Below are 17,226 nucleotides of genomic sequence, written 5' to 3' on the forward strand. Positions count from 1 at the left end.
GTAATAAATACAGAATTATATTAGCACTACAGCAAGACTGCAAAAATTTATCAATGCGTTATTTCGACCCAAGCTTATCAAGTACCGCGGGCAACGATAAGCTATCACGGTAATCTGATTAATTGGTGATTCATGGCTCATGAGTTACCAGCGTGAGGCCCATCAGCCTCGCTTCTAACGATTCTAGCCCTGAACTACAGTTAGTCTTCTGACGGATTACACCCAAACGAATAAAAATAACGATAAAATATGTATATATATAACTATTAAAATTGAAAACACATTTTGGTTTGCTTGTAATTTTATCAAACTTTAGAATTACTAAACTCATTTCGATTTCATAATATCTAGAAGTTAATATGAAATATTATAATATACATAGATATGAATATTAAATATTAAAAACAGTATCCAATAATAATGAAATTATTATTTCATTAACACAGACAAAAATCTGCGAATGACGTCATTGTAAAAAAAAAACAGATAGAAAATAAAAGAGCTATTAAAAGTTCATTCGTAAATTTATTGCCCTTTTATTTTTACAGTGTTATTTCATCGTTAGTGACTAATAAAGGTTTTCTGAGATTATATTAAAGGTCCGTGTGTGGGTGGGTATGAAAATATATTATTATTCAACCCTCAATGACCTCTGATCTTATCTATTTTTATATATGTATCAGATTGTTTAAGTAATTCAGTTTCTGAGCGAAAAGTATTCTCTCTAAGATTAGATCACTTAAAAGTACCAATTTGCGGCTCATAGTTAATTAAAAGTTTTCAGGAGAAACACAGCAACAGAGTTTAAATTTACTGTTGTTTTTTATTGTAGTTTAAAATTTTTTATTTTGATTTTACAAAATTATTTCATGGGTCACGTTTTTATTTACTACTTAAAAAAGTTTGGAGGCAGTTTAAAGAAAATATTTTTTGTAAAGGAGATTAAATGAAATGCAAAAACTTTTAAACTTGGTAGGAGGTTCAAGGAGGTTCTAGAGATTCCTTAAAAGTTAAGTACGATGCATAATACCATCTCACAAGTACACCCACACAGGGTTTGCTTAGCACTTGGACTGTTGCCAGACGTTGTTTTATATAGATAGCCTAAACAGCTCTGTTATCTGTAGTTTCCAACCACCACATGTCAACTTATTTCCTTCCTGTGTCGTAATATGGTCGAATAATTGGTATAAGCTGACGTTATTAGGCTCTTAGTTTCAGGAAATTAATTTTAATTATTTAATAAAATGGTAAACCAACTATTATTTTTGTAATAATCAACCATATTGCAGATAACTATACAACGATATTGTCATTCGGATTTAGACTTTCAAAATTGTAATTATATGTGATCTATCCATATTTTAGATAAGGTTCTCAAATTTAAATATATCTATCTTTTACTTTTAAGCTGTGTGGCTACAGCAGTAATGAATATAGCCACCCCCTCTCTTCCTGTGGGTGTCGTAAGAGGCGACTAAGGGATAACACAGTTCCACTACCACCTTGGAACTTATAAAGCCGACCGATGGCGGGATTACCATTCAACTGCTGGCTTTGAAATACCACACGCCGAAGACGGGCAGCAGAGTCTTCGATGCGACAAAGCCAGCCCTGCGGTCACCAACCCATGTAATGTTTCTTTGTGGTGTACAATAAAGAGTATTTATTATTATTATTATTTATTATAATCCAGGTGGATTATGCCTAGCGTGGTGACTATCCGCAGCACACATGAGTTTACGCAATTTTTGGGGCGAACTTGTGGAGGCCTATGTCCAGCAGTGGGCTGCGATAGGCTGAAGTGATGATCTGTTATTTTTACACAACTTGTAACTTTGATCCTTTATTTGTTCCTTTATAAGGTATACAATATGAGTACGTAAAGATGAAACTTAAGTGAAAGAATTAGGGATTAGTTTTAAGTTTTAAAATATTAGATGAAGTAAACCAAAATCGAGGTCGGATTGCTGGCTCCGTTCCAACTGTCAATATTTCCACACATTTGTCCAAGACAAACAACCGAGTTGCTTCGACAAATCAACATACAAACACAAACAGCAAATCACACTCAGATTTAGTCGTAAACTTGTATTAATTTTCAAGTAAATAATGTAGTGCCTAGGTATAATGAATACTAAAAATGGAAATGAGTCCAAGTATGAGATTCATCGAACTAAAAAAATTAATAAAGTGTAATAATGTTGTAAATGTAATTAATAAGAGTATAACAAAAAAAAATTTCATAATTTAAAAGCAATATATTTATTGTGCATTTATCGTAATTAGTGTTCGCCCCGTGGTCAACATTCCGCCATAATTAATTTAATTTATAGGTTTCAACATTGTTAAGGTTCTGTTGTCGGAGACTATAAATTCTATAATAATAAACAAAGAGTATAAATGCGTGTGTGTGTGTGTGTGTGTTAAATACATGGTAGTGTCTGTAATTTTTTTTTATTGATTTAATGTATTTTTATGCATAATTAAAAAAAAATATATATTCTGCACTTCTATATAAACTATAAATGTGTGAAATTGTATAGTCCCCCGTCTGCGCAATTTGCGTAAAAAGGGGTACAAAGTTTTTGCTTTACGTATTATAATATATAGATAGATATTCAGTAAAGGTTTAATTAATTCCTTTGCTGTTTAAAATTCAGATAATAAGCAACAGGTGAGGTTAGGAGTTAACAGGTGCTTCATTTGTCTTTAAAATTTGTATATATTGACAAATCTCAAATTAATTTCTGCCATAAATAATATACTCCAGTTTTATTTATTTGTAGTAATGGTCTCCGTCACATTTTGATATGTATTATATATAGTATTTATAATGAAAAATACCTACTAAAATGTCAATTTTGTTTCAGGTGGAAGAAATTCGAGAGATGATAGACAAGATACAGGCTAACGTTGAAGAGGTGAAGAAGAAGCACAGTGCCATTTTATCAGCGCCGCAATCAGACGAAAGTAAGCAAAAATAATTAATGATGCATTTATATAATCTTGATTTTATACTCTACCCGAACCACGTGACATCAACACAACAGGCTGAGTTCATTCGTCGCTTGACGATGATGATGTTGATTGGACAAAAGATTCCGGCTGGCTCTGCCAAAACTTTGCAGTATATCGTACCGTACCGACTAGACCGTAAAAGCAAGACACTTGAAAATTTCACAGTGTTAATCATAACGACAAAAAAAAAAACGAAAAATACTTGAAAATGAAGTGTTCCCTATAAGTATAGTCTTTCTTTGGAGTTTTACTTCTAATAAAAAAATGATAACGGTACAGAATTCTTTTAAACCCTAAACAATTCGCACTTGTTCACTATGTTCATTTACATTTCAGATGTTTTAAGACGTAAATTTGAATCACAAAAACCCAATAAAATAGAATACAACGTTAAATGCCTGTACAAACGAAGTTCGTTAAGTTGTGGAGTAATATTGGTGCAAAAACGACTTGCCCTTTAGGGATCCTAAAAACCGTATAAATAGGAATTTTATTGTGTAGGCGGGATGGCAAGAAATAGTCTCTAAAAATAATAATGCTTGTCTACTAACGTCATAGGATTATATTGCACGCAGCGTGGGATGTTAGCTAAGTTCAGTAAGAGTTACTATTTATTACTTGAGGGTTGGGCGGGTGATACAAAATGTAAATGATTAATTTGATATTTGATAGAAAATCATTTCGCAATTGGTAAGTAATACCATTTTAGGGCGGATTCTCCAAAAAAAAAAAAACACCTGTTTTTAACATCTCAAGCGATAATGTAATTGTTAAAATGTTACTGGAAGGTAATAATAATAAATCCTCATTTCATGCCCTTAGCTTAATATTTGGGGACTTTTGATTATTAATATTGGGATAGTTATTTATTGAAAAAAGCCTTATCAGCTAAATTTTGTATCCACCGTCAGTAGGTCAGGCTCGGCGATAATAAATCAGCCTGTCTGTCAGTCAGTCATGACATTAAAACTAACATAAATTACATATAAGATAAAACCTAATTTACCAACCGCTAAGTTTAAACTAGTTTTAATAATATTAAAAAAAAAACTTGACTAGCTTTTAGATTAAGACCCGTCGATTTAATTTTGTACAAAAATTATGCCGATAAACGGTCAAATTTTTAAGTTAGATGGGTTAGGATTTTTTTGTTACGAAATTATGCTATATACTATGCTATATATTTTTTTGTTACGAAATTATGCTTATGATAGATTAGGGTTATTTTTATTAATTCGATGGGTCTTAATCTAAACACTTACCAAAAACTTGTCCAAATTAAATTAAATTTAGAACAAACCTAATCAAAGATACACGCAACGTGCAACGTCAAGTCTTAAATTGACGGAGCTAAACAGATTAGATGCTCGAAAGTAGAGGTTCTGCCCTGTAAAATATTAGGTTATTCCCACATCCGGCTCTAGTCGCTGCAGGCTTCGGAGGCAATAAATAATTTATCTCCCTGTTCTGTGCTCTGAATTCGTACAATCAAAATTGGCTAGAACATATGTCTCTCTACAAAAATATAAATGAAACAATCCTTTTGATTCGGATTATCAATTTATATCCATATAAATAAAAATTATTGACGATAAAAAATTATATACTAACCTTTTAAGACTAGAACCTTTTAAAATGTGAAAGATACAATACATGCCAAACGTAACATTTAATTGTTGACGTAAAATTATTCTGAATTGTTAATCAAATTTAAATTGTTTCGTTATTCAACCGAAGTATTTTCAAGCTCTTTTGAGTGGCTATTTTTAGTTCCATGTAAAGCTTTTACAGTTTCAGAATTTAGTTTTTACCGACTTATGTATAAATTAATTTTAGAAAACTATTATACGTTTTTTTTATCATTACATTCAGGTGGTTTGTATTTTTAAATTACATTTTATTGTTATGATTTTGTTAAAGGTCGAAGCTTTTTTGTCTTTAAAATAGTCCTTCATTGTTATGACTTCATGAATATAAGAATAGCCGATTTTGTCTATTACGTTTCTAAAGATTTGAAGATGAAGACCAATTAATGTACTGACAGAACGACCCCCTCAGTCATCTATCTAGTCATTATTTATAAGTACGATTTAATATTTGATAATATTTATCACTGACAGTTTTAAAACAACAGGTACCTCATATAACTTATTATTGATTAATCCTCGGTGAGAGGTCAACCTTTATTTATAATTGATTAAAACAGGGTGACGTAATAAAAAAGTATCAATAAAAAAATGTAAACTACATCATCAGATTTTTAACGCATGTCTTGTTATTTTTATTTAGGTTTTGACTAATTACAATCGATTTCAAAGTAATGATATAATCGTTCGTCACGAATTATCGTGTGTATAAATTGACCCGGCCTTAATTGAGTCACATTTGCTCATTACGTCTGCGTTCATGACAGCCCTGCTCTTTACGCTCGAGTCAATAAAAGTGCTCATTTCGGTGCTGATCATGAATTTCGATCGTTATTTTATTTTACAATAACTACGGATTGCGCTCTTAATGTGACTACACGGATAAGCTTCGATTTCGAATAAAAATGTTTGTCGAAATTGTACGACTTTTAATGTTTTATATTTTTAATCCGGATTAAAGATGAAACCATCATATTCTGTTAGCATTATGTTTTATGTTTATGAAATTCATTTACAGATGGAATGAAGTCAGTAAAATCATGCTTTATATATATATATATATATATATATATATATATATATATATATATATATATATATATGTATATATATGTATATATATATATACATATAAGCCTCTTTTTAACTTCTTTTAAAAATACGTACCATTTATTTCATATCAACATTTAATTAAAATATTGTGCTTATAAGTTGTATTATTATTAAAAAAAAGTCGATACAAAATGAAAATTTAATAGTTTTCCAAACTGAAACTAACATCTTTAACGTTAAAAAGTTTTGAGAGTCTGTTATAAATGGATATTTACCAAATCCGTAAATTCAAAAAAATCAATTCGAAAGGTATCAAAAATATCGAACAAGTGGATCGAGCATAGAAGAAATTGAACTTTGAAAAATATCACTTAACTTGGTCGACTGTAGCAAATTATCTAAATCCCTACTCTTTATCTCCTTTTTATACAACTCATTACACGTATATATCTAGAATACTAGCTTTGCCCCGCCGTTTCATCTGCGTTAATTTGAGAGAAAAAAAAGTATTAAGCCTACTATAATAGGTCTTCCTCGATAAATAGACGAATGGATGAATGGACGAATGGATGAGATTAGCACGTTTAAACAAACAAAAAAATTTGCTTAGCTTACATTGAATAGTTTTAGTATTTTTTAATTAGTAGTAACTATTGCAAAAAGTTATTGCTGTGCTTTTAGAACATTTAATTAATAAACTTAGGAGTGTTACTTGCCTCGAATTTATTTATTATTATGTTGATTCTTTTTTCTTTTTAATTTATGATTACCACCAAAAAACGTATTACAAATATTTTAGCGTAAGTTGGTTACTAATAAAAAGCATACTTAATGAATAATTTACACGAATTTTAGCAACGACACTTTTAATGTTAGGAACAATATAATGGCGTAATAAATTGCACAATATGCCCTTTTAGTACTGCCTTAAAACTCTGAAACAGTAGCGGGTCAGAGGACAAATGCAAATTAATTTTTCTTAATAATTAATTTGAAGTGTTCACCGGACCGGGAATTTTAAAAACATTTTGTAAATGATGTTGCGGGTCTGTGCATATTTTTACATTATGTTACAATCTCATTCGGTAGCTCCACTCGCATGGCATAATTACGAGGAGAGGATTCACTCGCGTGATGTGTGACATGAATCTTGGAAAGAACACTGAAAAAGTTGTGTATTAATTTTTTATTTTATAATTTAAGCTCAGTAAATTAACGTTAATTTAAATTTCAATCTATATTAATATAATATATAGGAAAGATTTGTGTTTTTGAATGTTTCTAATTGATAAACGAAAAACTACTGAACCAATTTTAATAATTATTTCATCCGATAAATGCTACGTTATCACTTAGTGACATAGGCTATATTTTAACGGGAGAAAAAAGAACAGCCAAAATCGTGTAGTCAACGCTTGCGAAGTCAAGAGCAGAGAGCTAGTGACCTACATAATTATAAAGAAAAGTTGCTTGTAACTTTTTATTTTACGTTTTATGATGGATTTTATCATTTATTAATCTTTCCAACAGAACATAACTTATATAATAGTTCGTTGTTTTAACGTCACTCATTACATATGTAAATCTGTAATGCAGCCAGCGTATGCATAATTTATTTTTCGGTCAGTTCAATTACTTTAACATTAACCTAGGTGCAAATCTAATTGTTTAAGTTACAGTGTTCACTGGTATAGAAATAATAATAATAATAATAATAATATTTTTTATTGCACACCATTAAAAGATACAAACAAAAGTAGTATAATTAGAGGAAAATGTTGACAACCTTTGGGTATAGGACAGCGTATAGAAAAGCGGTTAGGAAGTGTACAAATAATTGTTATAGAAATTAGAATACATCACAATAGATTATAAAATTATACATACATATATACATACATACATATGCTTACACACTTACATACATTCACATATAAAAATAAAATAAAATAAGCCTTTATTACTGTTCCACAATTTATAGAAAAATTAAAATTTTTATATTAGTTTGTTATTGACAATCGGTTTCAAACAGCTTGTCCTTCGACATAGGCTTCCTCTAATTTTTTCCACATTGATCTGTCTCTCGCTATTCTCATCCACACTGGACCAGCCACCTTCTTCAGGTCATCTTCCCAACGTTTCATTTGTCGCCCTTTATTTCTTTTTCCATTCCTAGGATACCACTCCGTTATCATTTTTGTCCATTTCTCGTTTGTATCTCTTATCATATGTCCCGTCCATCTCCATTTTAAAGTCTTGCATGTCTTTTTTGCCTCCTTAAATTTAGTAATATTTTTTATTTCTTCTAATGTTATTTTATTCAATCTTTTTACCCCAATTACACTTCTCTCTATTCCGTTTTGACATACGTTTACTTTGTTCATTAATTTTTCTGTTAATGCCCATGTTTGGCAACCATATGTTAAGCATGGTAAAATGCAGATATTATATACTTTTCTCTTCTCTTTAAGCGGCATGTCTTCATTTTTCATTATTTCACTACATTCACATATACTCATATATAAATATAAACAATTCATACATATTAGAAATCATATGAGCCGGACAGTCCTCATGGAGGAGAAGCCTTTTCGCCGAGGCCAGCCTGTCGCTGCAAGGACCTGTTGCCTGCAGATCCGGGAACCTCCAATTAAAGCGGCTGAATGCTCCCCGCAGGGGTTTGGTCGGTATTGCACCCACAAGTGCTGAAACCAACATATGTCTAGGACTGCCTACCCGGGCGTCCTGGATATCACCCGTAAATGGGTTCCCCTGCGATACCAAAAAAAAAAAAAGGAATCATGAGGAATAAAAAAGGAGGAAAATTAGGTACAATCGCTACAATCGCCATGGTAATCACTAACAAGTGCTGTCGAGCTGTTTCAGTATTTGAAATTCCTTTTGTATTGTAGATTAGTGTAGCTGTACTATGAGGGGTGCAGTTGCGATTCTCCATCTCTGTAAACAGAATTAATTTAATTTCGTAAACAGTAAGTAGTTTGAATATTTAAATGCAATATTGGAAATTACTTTTCTATATTTATATAATCTAGCTATAACTATTTCTATTTTTTCTAATATATATATAATATATAAACATGAGTGTTTGTCCGCATGTCGTAAACTATGCATTTGATCATGTCATGATCTTCAGCAAAGTGTGCATGAGCCCACAAAGGTTTTTGAGTTGGTATGATAAAAAAAAAGCGTAATAGCGCGCTCAGGGTACAGCTGATATATTATAAATGAATTGTTGAAGCGCACCAAGCTGGATAACTATTTTTTATTCTAGAGCTGGTGCTTGCCATGGACCACATTTAAATTTTGGCAACATCTGATGATGAGTAGTTTTTGACTTATAATGCGCATTTGATTTTGTTGTGATGTTCTCACTTTATCCGTAGTCAATGTGAATTGAATCGGGTTTTTTAGGTTGATAAAAAACGCATTATTTGAATATTGAGAAATTTCCAAGAAAGCTATTATATATATATATATATATATATATATATATATATATATATATATATTATACGATCAGATCCAATAAGAACGATTAAGTTTTCAATTAAATTATATTACGTACAGTTGTAGCCAGAGTTAAGTAAGATGTTCTAATGAGATTACGTAAGCCTAAATACGGTACTTGAATGTTAACATGAATATATCAACTGTTTAATATTTATAAGTCCGAAAGTATGTTTTCGTTAGGAGTTATACAAAGCAGAGTTATTAAAATAAAATTTCATGAATTTTCGTTGGAATTGTGGTTTTGTGTTATTACATCTATGAAATGATTGACAGCACTGTAATAAAGATTATATCTGTCTGTGTCGATTGTGTACTCAGAAATAGAAATAACAAATACTATTTGTAGATGTTTGTTTGTTTTTACGATACAGACAATTTATTGATTCTCATATTTCATTACATTAGGCATATGGCTGTGTGGTTACGGCAGTAAACAATATAGCCACTCTCTTTCCGTGGGTGTCGTAAGAGACGACTAAGGGATAACACAGTTCCACTAACACCTTGGAACTTACAAAGCCAACCCATAGCGGGCTAACCATCAAACTGCTGGCTCTGAAATACACAGGTCGAAGACAGGCAGCAGCGTCTTCGGTGCGACAAAGCCAACCCAGCGGTCACCAACTTAAGGGGCCTAATATGTCCAACAGTGGACAGCTATAGGCAGAAGTGATGAGGCTTAATATACTGTTGCAAATATATAACATAAAATAAATACAAAAAGTAATTTCCTAGCTTCTTATTATAACAATTTTTGAACCTATACGATCTTAATATATATTTGAAAAATAAAGTGAGTAAAATAACGAATAAATAAATAGTTTTGTGTTTAAATGCTTGTGATATATCGTGTATAGCTATTATAGAATTTAATGACAATGTAAGGAAAATCCATTAAAATATATATTACGACTAGTATGTATAAGAATTTCTCATGCCACTACACCAGAATTGTTTGGAAGGTAAATAATATCATAATAGTTAATAGTAATAACGTCAGCGTTATTCATTTACTATAAATCATCAGTGACATTCATGAATGACTAGCTGTGCCCGCGACTTCATCCGCGTGGAATTTAACAAAATAGCTATTGTTCAGTTCGCAGAGTTATAAAATAAAAAGAATATCTAAAACAAGAGTAGCCTATGTTAATCCTGATAACATCAGCAAACTGTCAGTGTTTCAGAGATTAGTCGGAACAATTAGACAGACAGACAAAAATTATAAAAAATGTTATTTTGGTATATGTACATATGAATCTAGTAAAAAGCGGTTATTTTAATATTACAAACAGACACTCCAATTTTATTTATTTGTATAGATATCAGTTCGTGTTACTTTGTTTATAAGTTGTAAGAAAACAAACAGTAGTTAAGGTGTCTTCATAATCAGGTCGTTAGCGACCCTAGCTTCACAGCTTTATTATTAGGTGACCTAATTGTGCAAGTTTTACATGATATTAAAATAAATCTTCGCGCTTCTAACGAGAATCCTCTTCGGTTACCGTTTTTGCTTAAGTAAATGATGATAATGCCCTTTTATATAATAGTTTTATCCATATGCATTTAGTAAAAAGCGGTATTTTAATATTACAAACAGACACTCAAATTTTATTTATTTGTATAGATAAACGCCATAACTTACATAAATTTTCGTGACTTTGACAAAACTTTAAAAATGTAGGACGTTGTTAAAAATAGTTATTTCTTCTTTTAATAAACATTGCATGTTAATTGCTTTGTTAATTCTATATACGTGAAGGGAAAGCCGCTTGGAACGGTTCCGTATACTGTGAGGTTACGTAGGACAATACTGGATTAAATTAATACTCTCTCTAATTAATTACGAAAGATATTTTTATGCTGTTTTATGTAAAATTGTTACGCCAAAATATATGATTAACATTCATATTAATTATAAAATAATGTTTATAAAAAAAAAAACTTGATGTGGTTAAAATACATTTTACCTCATTATGAAATTTTATCGCAAATAGAAAATAAAACGATCAGATTTCATACTTGACATTCATATACGGTTCTCGTTAAAAATTAAAGCAGTGGAAACGTTGAAAGGAAATGTTTCAAGATTCTGAGCGAGAAGTTGTATAAAGACTCGGTTACGATGTTCGCAGTTTCACGATTACTGGTAAAGTATACTTTATTGCTAATTGTATCACTTTGTGGAGCACCCTGCTACGGAGGAGTGGCCGTTGTTATCAAGGCGGTTATTTCTCCTAACAAGTTTCACGGAAACCCTCCTATGCTTAGATACTCAGATCGCTACGTAGTTTACCAAGTTACCAACTTCGTATCCTCGCAACCGTGTTAATAAACATTACAGATGAAAGTTGAACCTGATTAGTCGTATGCTATTTATGTATTGACTGTTGACGAATCGTTCTTGATACTAGAGCAAAACTAAACGTATACGAAGCTGTGATGTGGTTCAAAATTTAGTTGAAACATTAATTAATCACGGCCCAGTTGTCACAACGTTGCATCTGTCTAAATATGTGCACTGAAGCTGATAAGTTTAATGTAAAATTTATTAAGGATTATATAAACGCAGTGCTAAATATACGTTTGACATCATTGTTTGATCATATTGTTGGAGATGTATTACGTTGATAAATATTTTATGATTATACGTGCTATTTATACATGATGAGCTTGTTATATTAAAAATTAATTATTTTCTATGTTTCATTTCTGTTTGCTAAAAATTTAAAATGAGTATAATTCCTTATCAATTTTACATACGTCTTGTAAATCCGATTAACCATTTTTATTTTGTTTTACAAAAGTAAAATTTGCAAATATCACAAGTTTTAATACTCGTACTTTTCGAGTAGTAATTTTAAAATACAAATAATTGTGTGCGGAGATAATCAGGATATCAGAAGACTCGGCCTTATTGATCACAACGCAAACCGTGCATCGGACAGGCAATTAGGAAACCCGTCTGATAGCGTCGCTATTATGTGGGTGTTTTTATTATGCAGAAATATATTCATAACTTAGCCGTGCCGTAATGAAATATTGAACGGATGATCCCCGCCTCGTTCGTTTGGATGTTAGGCACGTACTGCATGATATGGTTCGTCGAACGGTTTCAATATTTGTTTTAGGGGTACTTTGTATCTTCGAGCTCATTAGCGAAGCTAGTATTGATCAATTAAACGAAAGATTTTAGTGTATGCAAACAAAATAAAAATGTGTTGCGATACGATAGGTACTGCCCATGATTATGTAGGAATACTGTTAAAAGATATACAATGTGAAATAAAAAATGAAATTAGAAAAATCTCTGCGTAAAAAAGTCCGTTCGTAGCAGAAAGCTTTAGGCTACAAACATCACTTTCTGATTGAAAGCTGCGAGAACTAGAAACGTATACGCGAGTGATATAAATCGCATGTGATTTAAAATCATTCTAGCCATGCAGTGACCGAGTTTTTTTAATTCATTTTTTTAGCAAAATAACTTTATTCAAATAGGCTTCAAAAGCACTTTCAATCGTCATTTTACAAATAAAAATTTAAAAAGTGATTATTATATTTAAAAGTGAATCTTCCACCGATTTGGAATAAAGATTATGCAGAGAAGAATCGTTACTCTTTTAAAAATAATATATAAACTGTATTTTAGTACAAAATTAGAAGAAGAAGAAGAAGAAATAAACTTTATTGTGCATATTATATAACATACATCTTTAAAAATAAAATTTGCAAAACAATATTATGCACAAAGGCGGTCTTATCGCTAGGTAAGCGATTTCTTCCAGACAACCTTGGGGTAGTAGAGGAGATTTTAAAATAAAAAGAGTAGGGTTATCAAAAGGCAAAACAGAATATTAAAAACAAAGTAGATCCTACAATCTAATAATACAATATTATATACATATATATACATACATACATATATATGTTATATATATATACATAAATAGATAGTATATATTATAAACATATAAAGAATTAAATACACAAATAAATACGTACCCATTACATTATGCTTTATCGTAAAATATATACACAAATAAATGCATACCTATTACATTAATTATGAAGTAGATAATAGTTAATCATAAATATAAAATTGAATAATTATCGACAGCACATTTACGAATAACTACGAGTAAACTTACTAACACAGACCAGCTTTTCACTCACAATTTAGGTAAAAATCTTTTAGTAGCTTCTTAAATGATGTAAGAGTTTTAGCCTCCCTAATACTTTTAGGCAAAGCATTCCACAGAATTATTGACTGCACTGTAAAAGAGCAATTGTAGAAAGCAGTATGATGGATAGGTATATACAGCGTAGTTGTATCATTCGAGCGCAGTGCCTTGTCAGATTCACGCACTACAAACTTTTACATACTCAGGGGCCCGGGGACTTTTAAGCACATAGTAAAATTAGTAATATCTTGCATGAAATAGTGCGTCACTAAGCCCACACATCTTTATCATCTATGTAATCCCGCACCGAATAATAAATAAGCTTTATCTGTGAATTTAATTTTGATAAAGACTTTAAATTTATGTTGGGACAGTTGCAAAATCGTATGTAGTCCCATGAAGCGAATATAATTGCGCGAAATTGAGTTTGTTTATTTGTTATTCATATACTATTATAAAAATATTGTAGGTATTCGATTTTAATGAAGCTTAGCTTTATTTTTGATATCGCTAACGAGTGCACTCACGATTGACCGGTCCGTGATTAGGTTGCGGACGTGGGCTTTTTTTAATTTACATTTTCTGACGTCGAATATTCTCAATTAACTCTCAAAGAGAAAAAATAAATCATTATGAATATTTAATTAACATTAAATCGTAGACATGAATCGGATTCAATTTCTTCAGATATTTGTCGCGATTTTTTCATTATTTTGTGTAACTAAATAATAGTAATATCACAAAGATTACATGCATTTGCAATTGTTTTAAGACTTAAATATATTCTTTAATATTAATTAAAAAATGAGTTCATCGTACATACGAAATGATGATTCAAATATAAAATTTAGATTTTTCGGGACGTATAGGAAGGAAGCAGTTATAAACGAAAACTTTAAAACGGATTAGGGATACTTACAAATATATAGATTACTAAAGTAATCTCTACATATTGACGAGAAATTAAAATAGGACTTTTTTTAACAAAAATGAATAATCAACCGACATTTTCCAAAATTAATCCCCTAAGCAAATTATATTCATCATTAGACAATTGCGACCCTGCGAAACCGAGACGAGGGTCATTAAATAAAGGGTAAAACGATTATTAAAAATGCATATTCAATATTTTCTCTTCCTTTCAGTTAATAACTTTGTTTTTGTTACATCTTACGTGTTATTTATTACGGTTACTAAAAATAATCATTTGTTATACGTGTAGTATATAAAAATTGCTACAAAAAAAAAAAAAAACAAAAAAAAAACAAACATTGTTTTATCTGTCGTTAGTTATAAAAAAAATGTTCGAAAACGTCATGCATATTGATTGATAATTCTTACTTTTTCAGAAACAAAGCACGAATTAGAAGATCTCATGGCCGATATCAAGAAAACTGCCAACAAAGTCAGAGGAAAATTAAAACGTGAGTACTTTCTTTAATCTATATGGGTATTGTAATGTAATTTAATCGAAGCTAGTAAACTGTATAAAGTCAGATAAAACAAGTACCTACATGCGCAAAGGCTTTAAGAATAATGTTCATTATCATTACATGTGAAAGTTATGAGTCATCGTTAAAATTTTGTGAAGTATTAACCTTACTTAGCGTTCTTCGTAATTATCTAACAATAAGCCTACCAGGGATCCATAGGAAGTTACTTAATTATAATATGTTTAACATAATTTATACAAACTTCCCCTTGTCATAATATAATATTTATTCACGTAATCCTTTAGACAGAAGTGGGTTTCGGCAGGTTATTTAATATAAAGTTTGCAAGATATTTCTATCACAATATGTTATCGTCATTTTAATGTATGATATCTTAGATTTGATAAACAGTAATAGTAGGCACAACGGGTCCAAAACGGCGATCTTTTCGAGACCAACCTTGTGATAAGAGGATTCATTATATTTTTTACAACAATTATTAAATTTACAGATATAGAGCAAAACATCGAACAAGAGGAACATTCGAATAAATCGTCCGCCGATCTAAGGATAAGAAAAACCCAGCACTCGACGCTCTCGCGTAAGTTCGTCGAGGTGATGACCGAATACAACCGAACCCAGACGGACTACCGAGACCGTTGCAAAAACAGGATACTTCGGCAGCTTGAAATTACGGGCCGTGCGACTACCGACGATGAACTGGAAGCTATGTTAGAGCAAGACAACCCAGCCGTATTTACACAAGGGGTAAGAATTTGTGTACTATTCGCTAATACCTACAGATATTACCTATATAATTCTTGTATCCATGAGTTTTTGCCTACAGGATTTACCTGCGTTACTCTTTGAGCGTTTCGGGAGTTGATGTTAATTTTAACGTGAAATTTAATACACAACCATAATACAGTCAACCATAGAACATTCAAATATTTTTCTTAACTCCTAGCATTTATAATAGTAGAAAGTTAAAAAAATATTGCTGGAAAAACAGTAAATGCAAAAATACTATGTAAGTTGCAGTCTAGCCGGTAAAAAAGGTCCAATATAATTTGTTTTAACGCTTTAATCGCTCCATATGCTATTATATAAATAAAAGGGTTATGAAAGTTGTTGATAATTATTAGCTGCATTAGTCATGGTTTTTAGACTTTGCCGACAGCAAATCTTATCGGGAAAATAGATATTGTTATATTGTTAATGTTACGATCACTAAAAATAATTATGTTTGGCTTATCCACAGATATTCCTGTAATTTATTATCAGTATTAGAATCAGATTTATTCAGTTCTTAAATATACTACATAATAATATATTTTAAAAAACTGTATAAATTATACAGTTCATATATTTATTTAATTATTGCTACTTTATTGCACAATACATTAAAAAATTGTTGTACAAAAGCCGGGCTTAGGTGTGCTGAATTTGGGTATTACTAAAATTCACATTAAGAGAAAAAAAAGGGAGGAAAAATAAGGTAAAGTTAGTGACAATCGTTATCTATCTATACATATAATATAAAAATAGGTAAAAAAACTTTTTAAGTTAAACGGTTTTATGTTAAACATACATTGCAATGTTTAAGATAAATGTACTAAAAACCAAAAAATAATAAAATAGATAAAGTCGTGGGAATTATAAACATATGCATAGACTAGACTAAAATAAAACCGTGGGGCACGTCAATTGTCTACAATCGTTGATTAAAATGTTTGTTTTGTAATGTTACACTATAATTAGGCAGTTGTTCAACCGACAACGATTTATTTTCTAGTTTTTAGTTTTTATTTCGCATTCTGTTTAATTCATTTAGTGCTTCATTATTGCAAGGCCCATCTTAAATATTGAGGTTGTATAGTGCACTATATTCTTCTTGTCAAGCCCTTTTATTTGATACCCATATTGGTGGGATTGATAAAAAATTGTTATCAGACATTTGGTAGCGGCGGCCAGCTTAGATTTCAATTTTGCATGGTAAATTGTATTCTACTTGTTGAGACCTTTCATTTGATACCCATGTTGATGGGATTGATAAAACCTAAGTTATCCGCCATTTTGTAGAGGCCGCCATCTTGGATTTTAATTTTATATAGTACATTGATTATACTGGTTGAGCACTTTCATTTGATACCCATATTGATGGGATCGATAAAACCTACGTTATCCGCCATTTTGTAGCGGCCGCCATCTTGTATTTCAATTTTTTGTAGTATATTGTATTCTGCTTGTTGAGCCCTTTCATTTGATACCCATATTGATGGGATTGATAAAACCTACGTTATCCGCCATTTTGTAGCGGCCGCCATCTTGCATTTCAATTGTTTATAGTATATTGTATTC

General features: G+C 30.9%; 1 protein-coding gene across 1 annotated transcript in view; it reads left to right on the forward strand.

The window, feature by feature from the left end:
- Nucleotides 1-17,226, forward strand: part of LOC123653458 (syntaxin-1A) — a 63,882-nt gene that overhangs the window by 36,787 nt on the left and 9,869 nt on the right. The window contains exons 3-5 of the mRNA XM_045589453.1: nt 2,874-2,973; nt 14,782-14,856; nt 15,377-15,633. Coding sequence (XP_045445409.1) covers nt 2,874-2,973; nt 14,782-14,856; nt 15,377-15,633 — 432 coding nt within the window. The remainder of the gene's footprint in view (nt 1-2,873; nt 2,974-14,781; nt 14,857-15,376; nt 15,634-17,226) is intronic.

This window comes from Melitaea cinxia, chromosome 5, assembly GCF_905220565.1.
Source record: "Melitaea cinxia chromosome 5, ilMelCinx1.1, whole genome shotgun sequence".
Lineage (NCBI taxonomy): Eukaryota > Metazoa > Arthropoda > Insecta > Lepidoptera > Nymphalidae > Melitaea > Melitaea cinxia.